General features: G+C 45.5%; 1 protein-coding gene across 1 annotated transcript in view; it reads right to left on the bottom strand.

The window, feature by feature from the left end:
- The window catches only part of colq (collagen-like tail subunit (single strand of homotrimer) of asymmetric acetylcholinesterase), a gene marked incomplete at its 5' end in the record, with an annotated part of 44,662 nt that overhangs the window by 6,742 nt on the left and 11,446 nt on the right, over positions 1–26,474 (bottom strand). Inside the window, 7 exons of the mRNA XM_084336706.1 lie at positions 41–160; positions 380–498; positions 3,404–3,500; positions 18,646–18,726; positions 18,834–18,869; positions 21,435–21,479; positions 21,595–21,621. Coding sequence (XP_084192832.1) covers positions 41–160; positions 380–498; positions 3,404–3,500; positions 18,646–18,726; positions 18,834–18,869; positions 21,435–21,479; positions 21,595–21,621 — 525 coding nt within the window. The remainder of the gene's footprint in view (positions 1–40; positions 161–379; positions 499–3,403; positions 3,501–18,645; positions 18,727–18,833; positions 18,870–21,434; positions 21,480–21,594; positions 21,622–26,474) is intronic.

The following is a 26,474-nucleotide window of genomic DNA, read 5'->3' on the forward strand; positions in this document are numbered from 1 at the left end:
ACGCATACGCACACACACACACACAGCTTCGCTGAGGTACCTGAATTGGAAGCCAGCCGCTGGCGTCTTTGAAATAGAGGGCTCTCTGGTCTTTGCGGAATGCAAGGGCATTGTCCATGTGGAGACGATTCAGTTCCTCTTCATTGCTAACCACAAATATCTGAGCGAGAGGCAAATCGACGTTGGTTATGTTTGTTGTGTCATGATCTCAACATTTGACAAGTTATATTAAACTAATCTTTAGTCCTTCGACAGATGTGTAAATGTACGGATCACAGGCGGATCACAAAATTCAATCATTTGCTATGACGACATGTGATGAGATACGGCGATTTAATTTGACCCATCAACTTCTTAACAAAGTGTGTTTGTTGCTTACTGCTGGCACTTTGGGGTAGTTGCCTCTGTAGCCGTGGTCATCGCTCAGAGAGTTGCAACCGCACCTTCCGGGCGGCCCTGGCAGACCCTGTTCACCCTTCGTTCCAACCATGTAAAGGCCTAAACAAGCAAACAGACATCAGTAACGGTAAGTACATTTACATTCACATTTACATTTAGTAATTTAGCTGATGCTTTTATCCAAAGCGACTTACAAGTTCTGTACAACAAGTCAGCAGGAAGGGTACAACTCTGGCAGCTAAGGGTCAGTTACAGTACATGGTTTGTCAAACAGTGTTGAACTTGAGTGCTACAGTCTTCAGTGTATAGTAGTGTAGACATATTAGCATAGTAGGTACAGTAGTAATATAGGCAGTAATATAAGGTAGATTCCTAAGTAGCAGAGTGCATATTAATAAAAGACTAAGGGCGGAATCCACAAAGGGTTTGTGCGGCTTTTTCCGACGCAAAGCCGGTGCAAATAGCGCTGAAACACAGTTTGCTATCCACAGAGGATGCGCAACGGGTGAAATGAGGTGGTAACTGCGTTCCATCAGCATTGCGTCCGGTGCAATTAGCGCGTATTTAAATGAGGTAATATGGGCTCCTTTCTCCTTTCTATGCGAATGAGCCTCGTCCAAAGCCGCTCCCAATCCACAAAGCACGGCGCAAATTGCACCGAGCAGTTAACGCGACACAACTACCGTCTTCACAGACATGGTGGTATCTAAGCGCAAAGCCCTAAGCGCTATAAAGGGGCATCATGCCAGCGTCACAGGTGATCATGGCAACAGTAATTGTTGGCAGACGCAGGCATCGTAATGCTGCTATCTTTCTGCATTTTATTGATGTTTTTACTATGTGAAGCACTTTGTGACCCTGGTCTGTGAAAGGTGCTATATAAATAAACTTTACTTACTTACTTACTTACTTACTTACTTACTTACTTACTTACTTACTTACTTACTTACTTACTTAGCTCAGACCCATTCCCAATGATAACATCAGGCTGGATGGATGAAAATGAATGGATATAGCTAATAAAAGAAATAACGACCAAAACCCGACTATACTCGTGATTGGCACTGAACGGTCGGCGAGTTAACCCGACTATACTCGTGACTGGCGTTGAATGAGTTAAGCAAGCTCTATACATTACGAAGTAAACAAAATAAAATACGAAATTAACAGAATATTAATGGTGAAAAATACTGTTATTTCTATGCCTCATTTCGGGTTTATTTTTCCCCTTCCTGATATCTGCCAACAGCGCTGTCAGGTGCAGACTGCTCCGCGAGCCAACTGCGCTGGAGCATATCAGGAGCAAACTGCACACATAATGGGCGTGTCTGCGCTAGTATCTCATCCGCGCAATGTCCTTTGTGGATAGCAGTTAAGGGTGCAATTAGCACCGCACAATCCATTCTTTGTGGATCCCGCCCTAAGTAACTATTGCATTTAAACAAGCAACATCAGACGATGATTACATGCTAAAGCGATGCAGAAAGGCAGCCAGAGGCTCAACCTTCTGTCCCATATAGAAGACTATTGTAGGCTATGAGTTAAAGGTAATGAAAGGCAGCCGACCACACAGAGGCCCCGTGGGTGCAGGGTCAGGGTGACAAGGGCTGATATAAATACCTCCATATCTCATGTATTCTATCCTGAACTCGTCTATCAAGAAGGCAAAGCAATCGGCGTCTTTGCGCAGAAACCTGAACAAGATGGCAGCTGTCCCTTTAATCGCGTGGTGACATAATATAATGTTTGTAGGTGTGGGAGGGAGAGCGTTGTCCTCCCGTGAATCAGATTTAGGTGCATGATGTCATGCCTTGAGCATCCGCTGTCCGCTTCACCTCGGGGGCGGATCGGGTTTCCCCCGGGGCACTGAATGAGCCTACTGGTGTTACCTCTCGCACAGCTCCGACGTGTGTTTCGTTTCGCTGACCATTGACCATCACTACCCCCCCCCCCCGCACCGGTTGCACAGCCTTTTCACACAGACGGATCCGGTGTTCACGAAATGTGCAGAGCCGTGAAACAAAACGGTGACTCCGATGTTGACAAGTCCACACGTGTGTGTTTGCACATCAACCTAGTAGAGACTAGCCACACATAATAATAATAATAATTTAGGACCTGCTCAGAGGTCATCAATCGGCAATGCGATGCATGCATGCAATTCGTATCTGCGATTAACCCATCCCGTCGTCCTTCCCCCCCAAGGGCAGCCGGGAGCAGACAGGCGTCAACGTGAGCCGCGCCAGGGGACCAATCCAAGTGCTCCTGTCCGTCTTCGTCAAGGACGCCACAGCGTTAGCTATCTATTGTTGTGCATGTTTTTTCATTGGGTTTTATCTTATCGGGGGGGGGGGGGGGAACCCTTGCGAGCACGGGGAGAACATGCAAACTCCACACAGAAAGGCCTGGGAGATACCCCACCTGGGTAACTGGCATCATGGAAACCTGGTCCCCAAGCGGGAATCGAACCGGCTGTGAGGCGACAGTGTTAACCACTACACCACCGTAGTGTGCTAAGTGGTACTTATAGGTGCTAAGTAAGTGGTACTTTTTTGTTTGTTAAGTAATAAGTGAGAGAAGCAGAACGGAAGGTACTGGGGAACCCATGTCACTGATCAAACACTCTTTATTAGTAATGGCTGTTGGAATGTAGAATTAGAACCCTCTCAGGGACCCCCTTGAACCCTCTCCAGGACCCCTGGGGACCCCCTAGAACCCTCTCCAGGACCCCTGGGGACCCCCTAGAACCCTCTCCAGGACCCCTGGGGACCCCCTTGAACCCTCTCCAGGACCCCTGGGGACCCCCTAGAACCCTCTCCAGGACCCCTGGGGACCCCCTAGAACCCTCTCCAGGACCCCTGGGGACCCCATAGAACCCTCTCAAGGACCCCTGGGGACCCCATAGAACCCTCTCAAGGACTCCTGGGGGTCCCCGGGGCCCCACTTTGAGAACCACCGTCTTAGAGGATCCATGCACTGTTGAGAAACACTGTAAGGTTCTCACCTGTGGCCGCTTGTCCGGGAGGACCAGGGTGGCCGGGAACTCCTTGTGGGCCTGCTGGCCCCAGAGGGCCGACGAGCCCCGTGTCTCCCTTCATTCCCTGAATCACATGACCAAAACAATGAACAGCATATTGTGGTGGACATCCTGTCTAACACCTCCCCTACCTTTGTGTCTACCACGAATACACATTCATCTCCTATCCCACCTTCCTGTCTCACCCCTCCTCCCTCCTTCACCTTTCTCCAGCCCTCCCTTTTACCCCTGCCCCCCATGTCTCCTCCTCCCATCTCCTTCCGACCTACTACCTGACCACACCTCCTCAATCATGTGTAACGATCGACGTACAATGTTATTCTGGGAGCCACGTCCCGGGTCTCCAGGCCAAGACTTCCGGTCGGTTCTTCTGAAGCCAATCTGTTTGCTTATAAAGCAATGAATGGTCTGGCCCCACCCTACCTCACCGAGATCCTGCACCCCTACTCCCCATCACGGTCTCTGAGGTCTGCTGACCAGTCCCTCCTGGTTGTCCCTAAATCCAGGCTAAAAAACAGGGGGGACCGTGCATTTGCGGTTGCAGCCCCCAAACTGTGGAACGAGTTGCCCCCCCACATTAGGCTGGCCCCAACACTCCCAGTGTTTAAGTCCCATCTTAAAACACATTGTTTTCCCTAGCTTTAAAAAAAAATTTGTCTGCTGCTGTAATTTTGTTTGTAGTTCTGTGTACTTTGTATTGTGTTTATGTGTTCTTCTTTTTACTATATTATGGTTTTTACTGTGAAGCACTTTGGTCAACCATGTTGTTTTTAAATGTGCTATGGATTGGATTGGATTGGAATCTCCTGTTATTAACCTAATACATTTGTAACAACCTACTATTGACCAGCGAATGATTTCCTCCGGCATCCACGACAACAAAAATCTTTACTTCACCTTCCAGAGATCAAAACATCTCGAAGGCATTTCATGTGATATGAAATCAAACAATCAAATCAAAACCGCATGGCACCATACTACACAACATCACATCCACACGTATGTATGGGTGTGTCGTATGTGATGTGTGTTATTGTATATTATGTATTTGAAAATTATGTATGTGTGTATGTATACCTATTATGCTGATTACAGTATATGTGTAGAAATGAATTATTTACCATGTGTACAGTATATGTATGTTAGATCCTAATATGAAAATTATGTGATTTAATGTTCTATGCATTATTCTTACTTATTTAGCTGCTGTCTATTTTATGCTAATTGCTCTTGATCTGCCAATTACATGCTCATTTTTGCCTGTGTCTTTTTTACTGCTGTGAAGCACTTTGAGCTGCAATTATTGTATGAAAGGTGCTATACAAATAAAGTTTATTATTATTATTATCATTATCTCTATGTATAATGTACAGCTATATAATATGTAATCAGATGTTTGTATATATACACATTCCATTCTAAAATGAGATGCCCGGGGCGTGGCTAGGCTGGCAATGGGGTAGCACGCGGTTTGTTCTAGCTCTCGTCGAGTCTCTACTTCATTTTAATTTAATAAGCTTTCTACTTCACAAAACTGGGTGAATTTTACTCAGGGTACATTGTTTAAGCCAGGGGACAGATGGTGGCGAACCTACGTAAATACAAATACGCCGGTCCGGCCTCCAGTAGGCCCGACAAAGCCTCGACTTCCAGTCCCATTTTCAAGCCGCCGCTAACCACATCGCCAAAGATGCCCGGCGTGGACACCGCAGCCTTGAAGGCGGAGATTCTCCTCGCGCTAAAATCGGACTTCGCAGCGATAATAAAATCAGAATTGAAAGGTGCACTTTCCAAAGAGTTCAACCTTATTAGAAACGATCTGAAAGAGATGAAAGCGGAAATGCGAAGTTGTATTGCGGCACTCCACGAGGAGGTGGACAAAATGGGGGCCTCTATTAAGGACATGGAAGACGGTCTTTCGACGTGGTCAGACGAGGTGGTAACGTTACAAACCGCAGTCAAAGACTTAAAGACAGAGGTGGCCGGTCTCAGGGGAAAGTGTGAGGACATGGAAGGAAGAATGAGGAGGTGTAACGTAAGGATACTAGGAGTAGCTGAGACGGAAGGCTCGAGCTCCACAGCGCCGGTCTCAAAACTACTGAAGGACTTGCTACGAATGGATAATGAGGTGCTGGTCGACCGCTCGCACAGAACACTGGGCCGAAGAGGACGGACGGGAAGCCACGTGCCATTGTGGCTAAGCTTCACTACTATCAAGACTGTGTCGAGGTGCTGAGCCGGGCGCGCGCCCAGGCTCCATTACAGGCCAACGGAGTGACTATTGCAATCTTCCTGGACTATGCCACGAGCGTCGCCAAAGCCAGAGCCGCATTCACGGAGGTGAGGAAGTTACTACGAGGCCGAGAGGACACCCGGTATGGTATTTCGCATCACGTAAAAGGGAGAAGACAAAGAGTTCATCGATGCAAGTGAAGCGATGGGCTACATCAGAAAGAACATTGTGCATGCAGCAACGGGAGAGGTCGGGTAGGCTACCTTTGGTACACACAATGCTAGCATTCTTGAGAAAGAGGAAATTAAGGATTCTCGAGATACTGTTTGCTCTGCACACCACTATAAACTTTTTTGATCAGAACGGGGAGATACTCTGATATTTATATGTTATATCTGTACCATACAGATATTGTGAATGATGTGCTATCTTGTCCTCAACGGGTTACTACTTGCTAAAAGGTCACTGTACAACCTGCTAATTAACAATCTAGGGTAATGATCCACCTACCCGGTCTCAAGAATTTACCACTGGTTATTATTAAGCTAGATAACATACTCAACATCCAGCAAATCTCTGATCCTATATCAACAGACCACATAGAAAGAAGAGATGTATTGGTGTGTACGTGCTACTCATAATATGCAGGTGATGTGAACAATGTATCATCTTAATTCCAACAGGACAATATGTGTATAGAGGCTACTGTAATGTCTACTGTGTGATGATCTACGTGTAGCATCACCTGCCTAGCATTGAGAAGGCACCACTGGATACTGTATATCAAGCTAAGTAACTCACCAATCCCCAGCGAATTCCTGACCCTACCCAAGTAGAATTCAAAATGAAAGGCCTATAGAGAGAGAGATGCCAGCCAGAAATTATCCCCACAACGAAGCTAATAACTAATCTCTACCCAGGCGCCCATCTCTCTCTCTAGGAGTCACAAGCTGGTCATGTCCTTTTTCTCTCCTTTTTTTTCTTCTTCTCAGTGCCATGATGTAGCAACTCACACGCACACTCCCTAGCACACACACATTATACATTGACACACGAACACGGAGATGTGATCCTATATCGACAGACCACATAGAAAGGAGAGATCTATCAATGTGTGCATGCTGCTTGTGATATGCAGGTGATGTGAACAGTGTATCACTTTAACTTCAACAGGGCATTATGTATAGAGGCTACTGTAGTGTCTACTGTGTGATGGTCTATGTGTAGCATCGCCTGCCTAGCATTAAGTGGGCGCCACTGGATACCATATATCAAGCTAAGTAACTCACACACCCAGCTTCGAGAGTTTACCACTGGTTATTATTAAGCTATACAATTCACTCAACATCCAGCGGATCTCTGAGCCTACACTAACAGCCACTTATGATGTACAGGTGATATAAACAGTGTATCATTTTGGCTCCAATAGGACAATATGTGTATACACATACAGACATATAAACATGTACACACACGCTCACACCTACGCTGACGCACACGCTCGCACTCCTAATGGATACACTATCTAGACATAACACACACACGTAGGCGCATATTACGCACATGCACTGACACACATAGACACACATACACGTTTACATACTGCACAAACACATGGGCATAGACCCATACACTCACACCTACGCACTCATACTCTTGCACCCCGGGTGTGTCCGATACATCCACGCACACTCACACACACACACCCATTCATAGACACATCGACACACGCACGATCACACACACACACATACACACACCCACACCCCCACGCCTCTTCCAATTTGTTCTAGATCACCCAACCAGGCACCCATCTCTGCGTTTAACGGGGCACGTTGGTTGCCCTTGTTTGGGAGTATGGTGTTCGGCCTTACTCTGGGGCCTGCTTTATGTGATGTTGTTTATGTTAATATATTACTGCTATGCTTACCGTGTAACGTTGCCACCTATATTACCTTACCTGGTTGGGTGTACCTCACTGGACAACTGAAGATTTCATATAGTACCAAGATCTGAGTTAAAACTTTTACCTTTGCTTTTTATTTTTATTTTTATTTAATTTTAATTTTTTAATCTTTTTTTTTTAAATTGTTTTGTTTTACCTAAGGGGCTCAACGAGGGCCTGAGCAGCTGGCTCTATAGAGAACTTCCAACACAAGCACTTTATGTGTGGATTAGTTTCTGAAGGGTATTTTGGGCACCTTGTTTTTTATAGGTGTCAGGGGGGGGGTTACCAGACTTGTACATTCAACATGCTTAATCGATCAGACATCTGTTTTGCTTTTTACCTGCAGTTGTGCTGAGCTCTCTCTAGGTTCCAGATGCATGGCCTCTCTCGTCTACTATGATCAACACAGGTGATGCCGTAGGGTTGGACGGGTGCTCTGTCAATTTCGTGAGTGGGAATGTTAAATCACTCAATCACCCAGTAAAACGTAAGAAGGTACTTACACATCTAAAACAACTCAACGTGGATATAGCATTTCTTCAGGAGACACACTTAAGAACATCGGACCATGCCCGACTAGGGGGGGGGGGGGGGGGGGGGGGTGGGACAGATGTATCACTCCAACTTCCACTCAAGGGCCAGAGGAGCAGCCATATTAATTGATAAAAACACACCATTTACTATGTCAATTGTAGAGGCTGACTCCGCTGGGCGCTATATCATAGTGGTGGGGAAGCTCCATTCATTCCCGGTCATTCTAGCTAATATCTACGCGCCAAACTGGGACAATCCTTTGTTCTTCACCAGCCTTTTTTCTCGCCTACCAGTTATGACCTCGCACCATCTCATCCTAGGCGGCGACATGAATTGCGCACTTTCCCCGGTGCTGGACCGTAGCTCGCCCAGAAGGGCCCCTCTGTCTAAATCAGCCCGCGCAATCCAGCTCTTTCTTAAATCATATGCGGTAGCTGACGTCTGGCGGTTTCATAATCCTACATCCAGAGGATATTCCTTCTTCTCCCCGGTCCACAACACCTTTTCGCGCATAGACAACTTTCTTTTGGATAAAAGGCTCCTCTCCCTCGTAACCAAATGTGACTATGGAGCGATAGTTATTTCGGACAATGGTCCCTTGGTTATGAGAATGAGTATCCCCAATACACAGCTTGGCCACCGCCAGTGGAGACTCAACCCGCTGCTCCTGTCGGAGGAAGCCTTCACAAGCTTCATCACCTCGGAAATCGCACTATTTCTCGACATTAATCAGACCCCTGGAATGTCTTCTTTAACTATATGGGAGTCACTGAAGGCGTACTTAAGGGGGCAGGTGATTTCATATTGCGCCAACCAAAGGAAGATAAACACGGCATGCATTAGACCGCTGACAAGCGAGATTCTGGAGCTAAATAGATTACATAGCCACTCGCCATCAGCTGACACGTTGAAAAAACGTATGGCACTACGAACTGAGTTTGATCTCCTATCAACACGACAGGCTGAATACCTCATCACTAAATCACGACATGGGTACTATGGACACGGGGAAAAGGCCGGACGGATACTTGCCCATCAGTTGCGACAAAGAACCGCCAACCAGACCATCCCCATTATCAATGACGAGCGGGGCTCAAAAGCCACTGACAACCTTGAAATTAATAAATGCTTTCAAACTTTCTACCAATCGTTATACACCTCGGACTCGCAAGTGGGCCCCTCCACGCTGGATGATTTTTATAGGACCCTTCATGTCCCGACAGTCGACCCAGAGATGGCCGCAGATCTGGAGGAGGACCTTACGGTCGCGGAGATTGCATCAGCAATTAGATCTATGCAAAGTGGCAAGTCCCCGGGGCCAGACGGCTACCCTACAGACTTTTACAAAAAATTCTCAGTCCAGCTATCCCCGCTGCTGCTATTCGTATTCGATGAATCATTCTCAACAAATTCTCTTCCTCCAACCATGCGCCAACCAGTTATCTCCTTAATCCTTAAGAAAGACAAGAATCCACTTGAATGCGGCTCGTTCCGTCAAATATCCCTCCTTAATGCCGATGTCAAGGTCCTCGCTAAAGTACTGGCTCGCCGGTTCTCCCCTCCATTATCTCACCGGATCAAACAGGCTTTATCAAGAACCGGTACTCTTTCTTTAACATCAGACGACTCCTAAATATCCTGTATAGCCCCTCTCCACCCGGAACACCTGAGGTGGTCCTCTCCCTTGATGCTGAAAAAGCGTTCGACCGGGTGGAGTGGGGCTATCTTTTTCACACACTGAAGAGGTTTGGATTTGGCCTTAAACTCATAGCTTGGATTAAAATTCTATATACATCTCCGATGGCTGCCGTTTGCACCAACAACAATCTATCCACCTACTTTGAACTCCATAGGGGTACGAGACAGGGATGTCCCTTATCTCCACTCCTTTTTGCGATCGCAATGGAGCTCCTTGCGCTGGCTCTGAGACAGAACACCGATATCAAAGCGATCATGCGTGCGGGCTCGGAGCATAAAGTCTTGCTTTACGCGGACGACATGCTGTTGTATATATTACAACCCCAAACCAGTCTCCCTCAGTTAATGTCCCTACTTGCAGACTTCGGCAAAATATCCGGCTACAAAATCAACATTCAAAAGAGCAAACTGATGCCTGTCGGAACCGTAACGGGTCGGACACCTCTGAGCTCATTTCCGTTTAAAATCAGCCATAAAAAGTTCAAGTATCTCGTGATATGGATCACGCATGAACATAAAGACCTATATATGGCTAATTATCAACCTTTATTATCTAAACTGACGAAGGATATTGAACGTTGGGACCCCCTGTCACTCTCTTTGGGTGGGAGAATCAATACAATAAAGATGAACGTATTTCCAACATTTTTATATGTATTCCAGAGTCTTCCAGTCTTTCTGACTAAGACATTCTTCTCCAAGATAAATAACCAGATATCTTCCTTTATCTGGAACAAAAAACCGCCCGGATAAAAAGAACTATGCTGCAGAGACCCCGCGCAGTGGGTGGGATGGCGCTTCCCAACTTTATGTACTACTACTGGGCAGCGAATATAAAATCATTATTATACTGGGTAAAGGGCGAGGACACAGGCCCCTGGTGGACAGTACTGGAGGGGGCGTCGGTTAAATCCACCTCCCTGTCTGCCTTGCTATGCGCTAAACTCCTGTTCACACAGCCCATGTCTAGATTTACCTCTAACCCAGTTGTCATTCACTCGATAAAAGTATGGAACCAATTTAGAAGAACCTTCTCCCTTAAGGAACTATCATTTGCTGCACCAATCACAAGAAACCACATGTTTATCCCCTCAATGATGGATAAGGCCTTCGACAGTTGGGCTGGAAGTGGAGTGATTGCACTGTCTGACCTCTATATAGACGACAGCTTTGCCTCCTTTGAACAGCTGGTACAGAAATACAAAATCCCGAGGTCACACATCTATAGATATTTGCAACTCCGGAGCTTTGTAACTTCAAACTCGGACTGCTACCCATTGTGTCCTCCTGCCTCTCTCTTAGACTCAATCCTGAACTGTAAATTGATCCAGAAACAAGCTATAAGCAGAATCTACGAATTACATAATAGAAGAAACTTGACACCTCTGGATCTCCTTAGGGGCAGATGGGAGACCGACTTAGATGAGCCAATCACAGAGGACACATGGGACAAAATAATACAGGGGATTTTCTCGTCCTCCATATGCCTTAAACATGCTGTTATCCAGTTTAAAATTGTACACCGACTGCATTGGTTTAAAGACAGGCTCTCTAAAATATATCCTGACATAGACCCTCTTTTTATTTTTATTTTTTCCTCCTATAATAGTGGGGGTCGCGGCTCTCTGACACCGTTATTTGGGGGTCGCGGCCTGAAAAGTTTGGGAACCCCTGAGTTAGATAGTAAATTATATTGACCTATTTGTCTACACTGCTTGTGTTGTTTTTACTACCTGTACTCCCCCCCCCCCCTTCCCCCATGCTGCTATGATGCCTGAATTTCCCCAAGGGGATCAATAAAGGAATATCTTATCTTATCTTATGCAACCGCTGCAGACAGGCTCCGGCCACTCTGCTCCACATGTTCTGGACGTGCCCGAAGTTGCACACCTATTGGCAGACCATCTTTGACACCTTCTCTAAGATATTTGGAAAGGTAGTAGAGCCATCTCCATATATTGCATTATTCGGAGGGGCCCCAACGGACATCCACTTTAGATGGTGGGAATCTAGAATGTTGGCCTTCTGCTCACTATTGGCCAGAAGGCTAATACTGTTCAAATGGAAGGACCCAGGTTCACCTGTCTACGGCCACTGGATGAGAGAGGTCATGCATCATATCAAACTGGAGAAGATCAGGTATACTGTCAGAGGTTGTACCGAACAATTCCACAATATTTGGGATCCTTTCCTAACTTTTTTTGACGGTATGGAAGCGGATAATGTGACAGAGGCGATCTGACTGGCCTTCCTAGCAGTGGCGTCGTTAGCCCTGGGCTTCCGGGGCTTTAGCCCCGGATTTTTTTCTCCTAGCCCTGGAGCTTAAAAGAAAATAAAGAAATTTGTTTATTTTTTTAAGATGTCAGCATCCCCATTACATTGTCTGTGCTGAATGTTTGTTAGTGTTTGGTATTTTTTGTTGGATTTAAGTACTTTTAAACATCCAGTTTTAGTAAGTAGTTTTCATTTGATCCTATAATTTTTTCATTCACCGATTTGTGGACTTTTTTTTTAGTGTCCTGAAAGGCGCCTTATAAATCAAATGCATTATATTAAAGACACTTTGGATAGTATGGACTGCATCTCTGCCTGTCCTGACCAGGAAACACTTTGCAACTGTGATCTCCTCTGGCAATAGTTGGATATTGTAATGTGTGGCGAGGGGTTGCAGCAATTCCACTGACAGAAACTGGTCTGAGGCTGGATAACATGCCTGTATGCCTCTCATAAGTTGTTATCCAACTCATGAGAACCTGCTCTCAAGCTCTTGCAGCATTCTGTCGACGACTGGATAGAACAGTCTCTGTCTCAGCTGATCTCCTGAGCTGAGGTCTGAGCTTGTGCCACAAGATGACTTAACTACATACTCGTCCATCCTTTTCTGCTTCCTCCTTTGGCTGGTAGTATGTTCCTCAATCCAAAGGCCATTACATATGGCCTTTGTCCTGTCATACATGTCCACTGCCATCTCTGAGGTGCGATAACCTTTGAGTGTGTCCTGCACTGTGCTTTTAAATAGTACAGATAGGTATTGAAGATGTGCACTTTAACGCAGCAGCACCTGGAGCCATACATACCCATGTCCAGTGTCCACTGACAAAGACATGCTCATGATACTGTGATAAACTATAATAAGCTTTAATCGAACCCTGGTTCATTTCCTCGGATAGTCCGGTTGGTTTGGGGTGGTGTGAAAGCTCATTCACTCTTACAAGTGAACCCTGCTGCGGTTCATTTGAGATGTGAATGCAAAGCGGACCAAAGGCAGGAAAAGACCCAAAAATCGAATCTTTTTTTTATGAGAAGACTGAAACATATGTATATAATGAAACACACAATACAGTTTTTTTTCGATTGCGGCATGATTTTGAAAACGGGGCCTGGTGTTTCAAAACACACAATTAGCACAACCACACACAATTATCAGAACACCTCAGATCCTTTGCTAAATTAAACACTTGTCAAAACCATACACTAATTTATAAAAACTACATTTTGTTACCATATGAAACACATGTTTCATATGACTTAATTCTGTTTGAACCAGTTACACACACTGCTGTGCTTAACCTAAAACACATTTAGCAATTCTACTTCTCAGTGATTAGAGTACTGTAAGTGAAGTATGCAGAGAATGTGCAAATATACAATAAATTCACCAAACACTACACAAGACCAATGCTGTAGACTAATGCTGTAGTAATTTATTTATCTACATATACCCAAATCAATGATGCAGACTGATGAAAAAAAAACATTTTCTCTCCATATACCCAAATCAATGATGCAGACTGATGAAAATATAAATTTTCTCTCCATATAACCAAATCAGTCAACATTTCAACATGGAGAATCACAACAAAACATGTCCCAGTTTTCATGCTACTATGTGCATAACACTGTAAGCTCAGCAAATATCAGACAAACATAAAATACTGTATCCAGTACAGGTTAAAATTACAGTAAAACAAAAACAATTTTGAAAAAATTGAAATAGAGTACAGAAAATACTAGACATTATCTCTTTGCCTAGCTGGATCTGGCAAGAGAATTTTTTGTTGTGATTTGGGAAAATGGGAGAAAATGTATATTTTCATCAGTCTGCATCATTGGTTGTCTTGTGTAGTGTTTGGTGAATGTATTGTATATTTTCACGTTCTCTGTGTACAGTACTTCACTCTCCTTCCATTTTGGTTAAAGACAGGTGAACTCACCTGCTGCATTTTTATAGTGCTTAAACCTGATTGGTGTATCTACAATTAAGCAATGGTGTGTTTGTGCATCTGATGGCTGTGTTTAACCAATTGGCTCATATGTGTGGTAATTTGACATTCTGTGTCTAATGTAATGCAAGTGTGTTTAGTAAATCACTGTGTGTATTGTTTTGCAAAAAGTGTGAGGCTGACATTGTGCTTATAGGGGTGCAAATCTGGGCCTATGTTTTGCTCCTTGAGTGTAAGGTTTTGATAATTGTGTAATACTTTTGATTTGAGTGTTTATGCAATTGAAGAAAACTGTAAAGACTAGAGATGAACTGTTTATTTCTTTTGTACATACACAGTAAATTTCGCAGAGTAAATTTTACTCAAACTGAGTCAGTTTGAGTAAAATGTACTCAGTTTGAGTAAAATTTACTCTGTGAAATTTACTGTGTAGGCTGTACATATGTTTGTTTGTTTGTTTATTTGCTTATGTGTATGATTCTTAACTGTGTTTTTATTTTGTTATTGGTGTATATGTGTGTATGTATGTACAGTATATGTATATATATGTGTATATATGTATATTTGTACTCCTGTTGGGGCCTCTTGGACCAGATCAATGTTTTATCTGGCTAAATAAAGGTTAAATAAATAAATAAGAAACTGATGATTTGGTCCTGTTAACTTTGAATTTTCTATGGGGACTGCCCAGATCCCTCTCATGGACATGGACCTCACTTTGAGAACCTCTAATGATTCTAGTTCTTCAGTATTCATCTCTAATTACTCAAAAATTGCGTATTTCTGTGTTTAAAAAAGAACCCCCCCCCCCCCCCCCGGGCTGAAGCCCCCAATGTTTTCTAACCCTAAAAACGCCCCTGCTTCCTAGGCTGAGGTTACACCTTTCGTATCATTTCGTATTGTTTTCTTATACGTATCGCCGCGTATCGCCGCGACGTCATGCGCCTCGAGTCACACTTTCGTTTTTTTTTCGTTTTTGTCACCAGAGCACACTGATGTAGTACACTGCCAAAGCAGTAGGTGGCAGTAGGTGGCAAACATGAAGGCAATTTCAACCAATCAGAACGAATGTGCCAATACACTTCCTGGTGGAAGCTCCAGCAAAAGAAAATGTCAATAAGGCAGGCGCCTATGCCGCGCCACCATCTTGTATTTACTCAATGCAGCAATAATTTTTCAGCAAAGCCTAATAAAAGTGCAATAAACAAAACGGATACATTCACACTGTCTAATCGGGAGTTTTCGAGTCATCGTAAGGTTTGGGGCTGGGAAGGCTTCTGATTGGGTAAACGTAAACAGGATGTTAACGTCATTACGTTTACCAGAAGTAAACAAACAGCTGCGACCGGTATTCTCAGCTACTGTGCTAGCGTACCAAACAACATTAACCAGACTCTCGGTGTGTCTATTCTGCTAACGTTAAAGGCCTCTAAATGCTACAGCAACTTCAAAGCAACTGCACCACAACATCGACAAAGCAAAGGTGTTGCAGGCCTTTATGCTTCTGCAACATCGACGCACAGCCTATGTAACATTGTACCCCGTATGTAGCAACCCATTGATACAAGCAGACAAATAAGCATAATTTTTACTTCCGGGCGGGGGGTTTCAAAATAAAAGAGCGACGTCTAAAAGCACCGTAAATACGTTTATTCTTTACAATATCTAATATATATATCTATACACGAACCTAAACTAATCTAAAGTTAGTTTAGGTTCGTGTTAACGTTAGATAATGTACAAAATAAACCTATTTACGGTGCTTTTAGACGTCGCTCTTTTATTTTGAAATCCCGCGACGGAAGTATTATAGTGTCTGTTGCTAGCAGCTTCACTTTTGCCGGCCGGTTCTGTGCTTTTTCTAGCTAACGTATCATCATTCGTTTCCAAAGGAGAGGAGAGAAAGACCGCGGCTCACATGCAGCTCAAACTACCTGTTGGAATAAATTAATTGATTGATGTTTAACTTGTCCCTGTGTGTGTCCAGTCATTTCGACTAGCAAACGTTGTATCTAACGTTACCTCAGGATACCATTGTTGTTAGTTGCTATGTAGCTATTTTGTGGATAGCATTTTGTGGATAGCATTTTGTATAGCATCAATACTAGCTGGCTGGCTACAGCTTTATTTACTAAATTATGGAGGCTTTTTAATCGTCAAGGTAAGAGAGGATTTGTCATGATCAACTGAAGGCGTATGCTATGGAACAATATGTGCCCCTGTTCGCGATCATCTATGTGTACTGTAGCCTATGCACGATCATGTGCAGAAAGACCGGGGGGAACTAATTCCGAAAAAGCGTTTACATGGACAGAAAAAGCTTTAATTCGGAATGATAAACGGAATAAACCGGCCACTTACATCGGAATGGATTTTATTTCGGAATGGCCATTTTCATTCGGAATTAAGTATTTTCAGATGTTTACATGATAACTTTAAATAGGATTTAACGTTAATTCCGAATGAAAAGGGGAATAAACTGTCCATGTAAACGCAGCCAGTGACTTTCATGTAAACACCTTGTCGGAATTAAGATTTGACATGTAAACTCGCATGATTTTTTTTTACATCCGAATGATTTGATTCCGAAGTTATAATTCGGAATTAAAAGTCACCATGTAACCGCAGCCACTGTGTGTTCTGCCTGTCATTTGTTGATGAAACAAAACTAACATCAACACAAGTGACCACCAAGAGCGGATAGTTAGTCTAAAAAACGATCGGTAGCATTGTTAGCTGCATGCTAACGTCAATGGAGTATGCCATTATAACAATATAGCATTGTGGCTAGAAGCTAACGTTAGCTCACGCTACTTAGCCAGCAACAAAACTGATGATATCGCGAGCTATCAGTAGTTAGATAACATTAGAGACAACGCTGTGTGTATTAAACAAAGGTGAATAGATGACTGGGCCATTTTGTTTAATGCTTGTTAAGTTGAAAGAGGAACTCTGAGCTAACAGGGTCTGAATCCTGATAGCTCACGTTAGCCAGCTGCTCATGCAATCGGTAATGCTAGCAGAATGAATGGATGTAAACTTTATTTAACATATTGCATATGGGTACAATACAATACGGCTCAATACAAACAATTGTTAAGGGAATGCAGACTGTTGTAGCTTGGACTGGGGTCCTTATAACAATAACTTGACAACACATGGTAGCTGAAGCTATTTGGGACACGGAGCTCTGTGCCTCTGTCCCAAACACACACATCACTGTTGTCACCGGAAGGGCACGCAGATGGTATCTACTGCGCATGGGCGTTTTCGCAACAACTGCTCTGCACGGTGCTCTGACTACACGCTGTTGTCGAAGCGTTTTTTTTGCGTATCTCCAAACGCAAACACAATTTTGCGTTTCAGCCGTATCCACAAAAAAACGCCAAAAAACGCATTTCTGTGTAGATAGGACATCAAACGTCGTCAAAAACGTATAAAAAAACGCCAGGAATACACTAGTCTAACCATAGCCCTAGTCTCTCAGCTTATTATTCTATTATTTTGTGTTCTTACTTTTCTTTTTCTTTATATACAGAATGCAAGAGATGCATATGTCACTGCTGTCTGGTGATTTAAAAGCTAAAAAAAAAAAAAAAAAAAATAATAAATGCTTTATATTAGAATGACTCTGTCTGGTATGCGTTTTCCTTAATGATAAGCAAGCAGTGCAAAAATGCTTCCGCATTCGTCACCGCACGCCAGTGCGGTAAAGCGCCCTTCTTTTCAGGCCCCGCTTAGACAAATGCTACCGTGCGTGCACCGGCGGCGGCGTGCTCGCTCAGGTGCGTGCGTGCGCCGGCGTGCCCGCGCATGCGCATGATATCCCGCCTTGGTTCGACACGAGCGGAGCTCAATATATATAAGTCACCGCCCCTTATTCAGTATCTAGAAATAGCTCAATTGGCAAGGCCACATGGCTGTGGATCCTATGGCTCGTTTGCTGGCGAGTTCGAATCCCATCGAAAATATTTTTTAACGTGATTTTTTTTTAACGTGTATTCTTTCGCCGGTTAAGGTTAGACATGGTTAAGGTTAAGGTTAAGGTTAGGCATTGTTTCGGAGTTGGTTAAGGTTAGAACGGTTAAGTTTAGGCGCTGTTAAGGAGCTGGTTAAGGTTAGAGTTTGTCAAAGAGAATGGCAATAGACAGCCTATTTCCGCACGACCTGGGCGCTGGGCGGCGGAAAATGAAAGGCGCATTACTGCACGCCACTACGGTAAATTTTTGCACTGCTTGCTTGTCATAAAGCTACACGCGTCTGGTATAGGGGTGGGGGGAAGGGAGGGAGGGAGGGCCTTATTCTCTTTTTCTTTTCTTTTGGCCCATGTGGGACCCGCCTGTGAAAATTGAATCTTCGAATAAAAAAACCTTGTTCAAAGAAAAAAATGAAATGCCCATTTGCAATTACATGTGTACATGCATATATACAAATACCATCTACCTGCTCATTATTTGTTCCATTTTTCCTTTTTTGATCTTTTTGTCCATACAAACATCTGTTGACCCTATCTGTTTCTGTGTATGATTAAAAATAAAAACATCACGTCCACATTAGAGACGGTTGTCCTCACCTGCTTCCCCCTCTTCCCTGGTCGGCCCGTGGGTCCTCTGTTCCCTGAGATCCCAGGTTCTCCTTTAGGACCCATTTCTCCCTGCACAACAAACCACCACGTTCACAATACACTTGGGAGACATTTTAACACTTTCAATTCTGGAAGGCAAACTGAAACACTCGCGCTCGCGTCGCTGCACTGCTTACTTTCTGTCCGAGCATTCCAGGGAACCCCATTGTGCCCTGTGGATAAAGAACAGTGAAGAGAATTACTGTTGAGTTCCATGTCAAGTTCAAGTTTCAAGTTTTGTTTACAGTAAAAAAAAAAAAAGAAGAAAGACCAAACACTATACAAAATATACAATATACAAAACTAAAGTACAAAATGCAAACAATGCAAACTTGCTAAAATTAGGATCCTGTATAGCGGCGACAGCGAAGGGATATTCCACACATTTGAAGCCTATCTAGTTTGTTGCAAACTGGGTGCGAGGCACCTGTCACTCACTGTGAGTGGCACCTGTCAATCATTGGGTTCTGTGTGTCCCTGATGAGGCGCGGGTGTGTGGAGCCTATACTGTATCTAGCCCCTGGTTTCCAGCACTTCTCATTGTCTCATTGTTAGCGGTAATGAGAGCATCATTCTGTGTCAGGCTCTAGGCATACAAATCATTGTTTTATTGTTAGAGGTACCAAGAGCAACGGTCTGCGTCAGGCATTAGGAGTGTACGAAAGAAGTCACCATACCAATCCTATCTGCGAGATTTGTACACCACTTAAATGGTAAATGGACTGCATTTATATAACGCTTTTATCCAAAGCGCTTTGCAACTTATGCCTCACATTCACACATTCACTCACACATTCACACACCGATAGCAAAGGCAACCATGCAAGGTGCCAACCTGCTCATCGGTAGCAATCAGGGGTTTGACACACTTCCGGGAGGAGCCAGAATCGAACCGGGAACCTTCCGATTACCAGACGACTGCTCTACCTCCTGAGCCAGTGTAGGAGTGTACAAATCCACAGAAGGTAAGGAGTGCATTACAGTAGTCGAGTCGGCTTGAGATAAAGGCATGGATCTGGTTTTCAGCGTCCTTTTGATTTATAAATGGCCGTACTTTAGCTATATGTTTCTAAGGTGGAAGAATTATGTTTTTGTCAACTTGTTGATTGTGATTTAAAGCTTAGGTCTGAGTCTACCATAACACCAAGACTTAACTCACTAAAATACAGTTAGCAGCTGGATAGACTACAGATGGAAATTAGCTTCTGCAAAATCTGGTGCAAACATATTTTCCTGTAACAATGATTGTCAAAAAAAAAAAAGAAAAAAAAAGACTTAAAAAAAAGAAAAAGTAGATTCAGGGCTTTTCAGAAAACATTCGGGGCTTGAGCCCAAGTAGGCACCCCCTAGCCCCGCCCCTGATCCTCGCCATCCCTGTATGCCCAAGTCACGGTAAAAACCTAAACTAACGTTAGCTGCTAACGTTAACTAAGCTGGTCCCAGAACAGTTCAACTAACCCTGGAGGGGAGCAGTCCTCTGGACGAAGTTAAGTTTAATTTTTGCAGAGCTCCAAAAGTGAGGAATTGGGAGGGGCTGAACGTGAGACCCTCTCTTTCTCTGTACATTCAATGATTTTAAGTAGCCAAACGTTACACTATTAAAAACTGGATAGTTGATGATAATAATGAAAATGAGAGAAATATTGCTACTTAAATTACTATTACCTAAATATAAAGATACATTTATATTTTATTAGTGAAAATTAAGCTATTTAGAATAGAACATGCAATGCAAACTAGTTCGGTTCCAGCTCAAGTATAATTCAGTTAATGTCTCACTTATATAATTTATAATACTTTTTGTATTAAATATATATATATATTTTTTTTTAAGTTTTTGAAAGTGGACGAAGTAAGGTGTGCAACTAAATATAGCATATATATATATTTATTACATGGCGTTTTAACATTCGCCGAAATGCTTGATTGTGATTGGTCAATAGCCCGTGACAGCGGTGAATTATTTTTTGATAACCACCGGTGATTATTGCTTTTCGCAGCTGGAGCAATCAAGCCCACTGACACACACTGTTTCAGTGCAATCAGACACACCTGCCGGCTGCCGGCGATAATAATAATCACTTTATTTGGGCTGACAGAGCCACAGAACAACTGCGTCTGCATTTGATCTCGTCTTGTCGATGGTGTAAAATGAATTAAGTATATTGTTAGTAAGTTAGCCATGTAATAAGCGGGATAATGTATAGCTATACTCTGTCATTGTCGCAAAATAATTGACCTTCACTGACGTTTAAAACACCTCGGCGAGGCGCCTCGGTGTTCTAAACTCCATGTCGGTCAATTATTTTGCGACAATGACCTCGTAGCTATACATTATCCCTTACATAAAGAATATCGGGCAATATATCAATATCAGAATTATTTTATTCTCTAATATCGGCTCTAAAAATCGAGTATTGGTTCGGGCTCTACTCTCTTAGCTAACAAGGACACGGTGTCATAGATGCAAAGACTTCTCACATAGATTGAACTAGTCTCACACAAAGTGCCATGCCTCTGAGCCACCACTAGGGGCAGAGTGGCTAAGTGTGAGTGGAGTGAATGACTGTCTGAGCAAGTGAGTTAGTGACATTGCCAGTTATAGAAGCACAAAAAAAAACAATAAGAAAACCACACAAAAACAACAGATCCACCTTCTTAAAATGGGCGGAGGATTCCTTTAACACTTCTTACACACCAATGCTATTCTGAAACGTTATGATAGGACCTAAACCTACCTTGTCTCCTTTCAGTCCGCCCTCCCCGCGGTCGCCTCGTGAACCCTGAGGGCATAGGATACAGTTAAAATATACAGCGATTAAAGCGGCAGATGTGACATTATTCGAACGTCAATGGATTGATGTTTGTTATTCTGTAGTGTGTCGTCAAGTCTCATACCTTCTCTCCTTTATACCCTGGTAAACCCTAGAATGGAAGATTTAAGTATGAATGTCAAGTTGGAATTGTACATTTTCAGGACCTACGTAGTTGAGAAAACAAAACACTGTACATTTTTTTTGGTTGAACCCTTTCACTACCACACTATAGAAGGTTAATTGTCTACTGTGTGGTAGTGAAAGGGTTAACCTTCTGTAGTGTGGTAGTGAAAGGGTTAACCCTCTGTAGGGTGGTAGTGAAAAATTAACGTTAGGTTATAACTATAACCAAGTTCTGTGAGTAATGGTGACGCTCAGCGTCACTACTGCACTGTACTTCACTCGTGCACACGCACTGAATAAAAAATTCCACAATGGAGGATACCCTCCCTATTGGAGGTTTACGGGAGGGAAACGGATCCGACCGTGCGAAGAGGCACTCAAGCAACTCAACGCACAGGGTGAGCAGACCGTGGCTTGACCCCACGACTACACACACGCACAACCCGCATGCCACCCGGGAACGAACGGAAGGAACAACCTCGTTACTGCCCCCAGAATCACGGGGTCAAGAACAAACCCAACCCCGTGGCAAGGCCGTAGCAGCGGAGCGCGAAGGAAGACCCAGACCCACTGAAGGACTGGTTCCCCTGGAAAACGGGGGCCCGGAGAGGTCAATGACGCCAGGCATCAAGACCCCACCAGGTGGTCACTTAGTGACACCACCCCCCACATCGCCAGCGTATTCGGATAAGGCCCCTCCAAGAGCGGGCCCTTTCCCCCCAATAGCACACCGCCTGGCACACTGACCCTGCAGAACAGGCAGTCAGCACGGCCGTAAGTACACAAAAAGGTCACCCAACGGAAGCAGGCAGCGCACCGGGGAAACCAGGCAACAGGCTGTAACCTGAGCCTGGAGCACTGCGGACGAGACAGGCGCCAAAGGAGTCAGCTGAAAACAGCCGCCCAGGCGGAAGGGGCGTATGCTGGCGTTGTTGATCACCATGACAAAGCCTCCATTAAAAAAAACCCACCCAGAGGGGTTGAGGCAGAAAAGGCTGACATGAGTGGCAGACGTCATGAACGTGCAGGGGCACACTCAACCGGGTAACCCGGGAGTTGACTCTGCTCCAACACACCAGGGAACCAACCACCTTGTCGTTAACCTATGCGGTGGTTGTTCCTATAACCCCTCAAGACAAAAAAGGGTTATTCCAAGTCTACGGTATCAACGAACTTTACTTCGGACCGGACCCGGCGGCCTGGGACGCACACAGGGTTACTAGAGGAGGTCCCGAAGACCACCCCGACAGCCCTCCCTCCGCCATGCGTGAGAGAGGAGCGAAGAAAAAAGAGAACCAGCCCCCATAATAGTGCCAGGTACAAAAGAGTACCCAACAAGGGTCTCTATAACGCCTAACCTTGTGACACCCCAGGCCGACCCGGCATTTTTCCCCCCAAAAAAAGCCCAAGTCCCTCAGGGTACCAGAACAGCAGATCTGCATCCCCGGCGGACAACGGACGGGTTAACTGACCTGGACCAGCGTAACCAGAACCAGTCCCGTGCCCTAACCACGCCGACATGCCTACTCCAGGAGAAGGGGCAGATATTCGTGTTGATCTTAAAACATGAAAAGAAGGCGCCACCCAGACGGTCGGTGCGAACCGCGCTCGGTGGCCCACCCCAAGGGCGTGAGACCCCTCTACATATGTTCAGATCCATTCCGTTATCATCCCCCAGATATGAACGAGAATCCGTCGATAACCAATAACAGGTTGTCGGAAGAGGAAAAAACCTCCATCCCAGTTGCTTTATAAAAACGCTGTTTCAACCACAAGCAACCAAGGCGTACCAGCTACCCGCATGATCTTTAACAGAACACCCCGAGCTAGCACTTAAGCGTGCGTCGGGACACAACCACATCAATGAACAGGCTAGTTAGACCTTTCAGTGAATCCCCAAGGCGCTCAGAGGAAACGACAAGAGGGGTGTGGCGCTTCCTAAACTTTTTAATTAAAAAGAAGGAAGCACCCTTTAACTTTTTAATAAAAAAGAAGGAAGCACCAACAGACATGAATCCCATTCTACACAGCCGAGGGTAAAAACTGTATACATTTTTACATCCAGTCACCCCTTTCACAGAGGATTTAGACCGAAATTCCCCAGAGAGCCTTCCCACGTGAGTCGTAAAATGAAAAAGCCATGGCAACTACGAGTCACGTGACCAACTGACTCAAGTTACACATAAAATCTAGTGTAGCGGACCCGTAAGTCCTACGCTCTAACCCGACACTTTGACACAACAGATCGTACGTAAAGATCTAACTCACGGAAGCCATCGTCATAGCAACGTACGTAGTGTCGTATGCCATGATGGGGGGAAACCCAACACTCAACTCCTGTTTTTAATAGGAGTAGAGTCAGGGCAACCCTTCCCCCCCCCCTCCCTGCCAAGGCGCCTAACGGCTTGGCCCTGACTGGCCTAACAGGAGATGAGAAAACCCCCCTGACCAATCAAGTGGGAAGGAGGGGTTTATTCGGCACCCCCTCACAAAACCCTTCCCCCTACACACAATAACAACTGTAGCATATGAAACCTTTGGTAGAATGCTAATGAATAGCGCAAGCTAATACAATGCACGCTACCCACAGAACTGTGAACAGGGTTTACAACAAAACCAAGTCGTGTGTGTGTGTGAATCCTACACCCGCATTCCATGTTGTACATAGAAAAACACTGATAGAGAGAGTAACGGCTAGGCCGTGGAACGTGTGTATACGAGCATTACTGCAACTAACACAACAGTGTTGTAGCTCAACATTACTTCTTGTGTAAGCAACAGACCATACAACCAGCTTCTACCTGCATGTGGAGTGTCAGGCCGAGATAGAAACCTTTCTATAACCGAGTGTATGCTGCAGACCTTGCTTAAGCTCATAACACGAACGTAACCCTTCCATCAATGTATACTAGTGCAGATTCACACTTTGCAACCTCATCATATGTTTTGGTGAAGAAACACACAGTTTGTTAACAAAAAATACAGTCCCCCTTTAGAGGGGACTTTTTATTTATGAGCAAACAAAATTATATGAGAGGCCGGGGAGGGGTAAACAGAGGGGACCGCAGGGGAAAAACGTCACTGGGTCTAGCGGCGTCTGCTGCCTCGAGCCGCTCGGGCTTTGCCACCCCGAGAAGCCCCGGAGGGACGGTAGAGAATCGGTTGCTGGTCACGGCGATCCCTACCGTCTCCTCCGGTCGTAGATGGGCCGGCTGCAGCAGCAGCACCGTCTCTCCTCCTGGCCTTCTTCGACGGGCCAGCAGTGGCGGTGGAGGCAGTAGCAGCCACGGCGGAGGTAGCTCGACGACGTGGTAGCCGTCTGACTCCACCGGCGATGTCGGGAGGGGGAAAATGGGGTTGGAGCACGGATCTCTCCTCTGCCATCTCTCTGCACGTTGAGGTCATCAATTGCAGGGCTGTCCCGAACAGTCCAGCATCGGAGAGGGGTGCCGTCAGAAGAGGACTTCTTTTCTTCTCCGGTACACAAGCCTGCTCCAGCCAAAGGTGGCGCTGGTTCAGAGTCGCCAGGGCACGCACTTTCCCAGCGGCTATAGCCTGCAGCTGCGTCAGATGCAGGATAGCTCCTGCCGCCTGGGTGAGCTGGTCATGTTGTTCATCACTCAGCTCCATGCCGCCCGTCAATACCCCGGACACGAATCTTGCCAGCTGCGCGATGTTAGACGCTGCGGCTAAAGATTGTGTTCCGGCGATAAATGACTGGTCGCTCCAGTACGCCAACCGCCTTGCCGACTTTCCTTGCGGAACCGGCTTACATAACGGCTCCCACACCACCTCTGGACAGAGGAGCGCGGCCATCGGCCTATCAAGCCGTGGCACGCCCTCTCTCATACCGTCGACCAAACCCGCCACCCTCGTAACTGGCACGTAGGCGGGGGTGAGGCCCATGATGTGAGATACAACCTGGCCCCGACGAACATAGGCCCCCATTGAGGGGAAAAATGGGTAGACAACGTCCACCCCTCTCACAAGGCGACGTTGCCAGAGATGACCTATGAGATCATCAGGGACAGGGACAGGCAGTGGCTGCGGCAGCGGCACGCCGTTTGCAGCGGCCGCCACCGCCATAAGCTCGGGAAACAAAGCCTGCAGTTCCCCCTGCAGACTTTCTTCCACCGAGCCCGCATCCCTCACATGCAGCAGGCTTCGACTGGTCAAGGAGCCACAGTCTGATGTGGCTGATAGTAGGGCATCCTGTCGATGAGTCCGAGGGTCTTCCCCGACGTCTTCAAACAAGGCGCCCCAAGGAGACATTTCACCCCCCTCCAGTGTTACCTGGACGGGCGGGATCCCTGCCTCTACCGGGCCTTCAAATAAGAACCCGTCTGCCTCTACCATGTAATCCTCAGTTTCCATCGGGCAGGTAGAGACCGACGCATCCTCACTGGGCTCCAGCAATTCACCAAATCCAGGCCGTTCGCGTCTGCAAGCCACCACCTTGCGACGGGAGCGAGCAGACGCAAAAGGTTTGCGTCTCAAATCCTCCGGAACCAAAGGAACCGGCCGCTCAACAACGGACGATTCCCCGGAAGCAGAGGAACCAGAGCTACTACCGGGCCACCGCGGCGGCGGCAGCACCGGTGCACCAGCTCCTTGGAGAGGCAAACTACCCATCGGACGCCTACCGGGCGTGGCTGTCAACCACGAAAGAGACAACAGCCCAGCACCAGGACGCACGACGGAGGCGGAAATGGAGAACCGCTGGTGGAGAGTGGCTCTGCGACTCTCCGAAGTAGACATTATGACTTAGATTTTTCTCTTGAATATTTATGAGAGAAGAAAAAAATAAGCACAATGTAATCACGTCTCAACTTTCTTCAA

Source organism: Notolepis coatsorum (assembly GCF_963971535.1).
Source record: "Notolepis coatsorum genome assembly, chromosome: 19".
Taxonomy (NCBI): Eukaryota; Metazoa; Chordata; class Actinopteri; order Aulopiformes; family Paralepididae; genus Notolepis; species Notolepis coatsorum.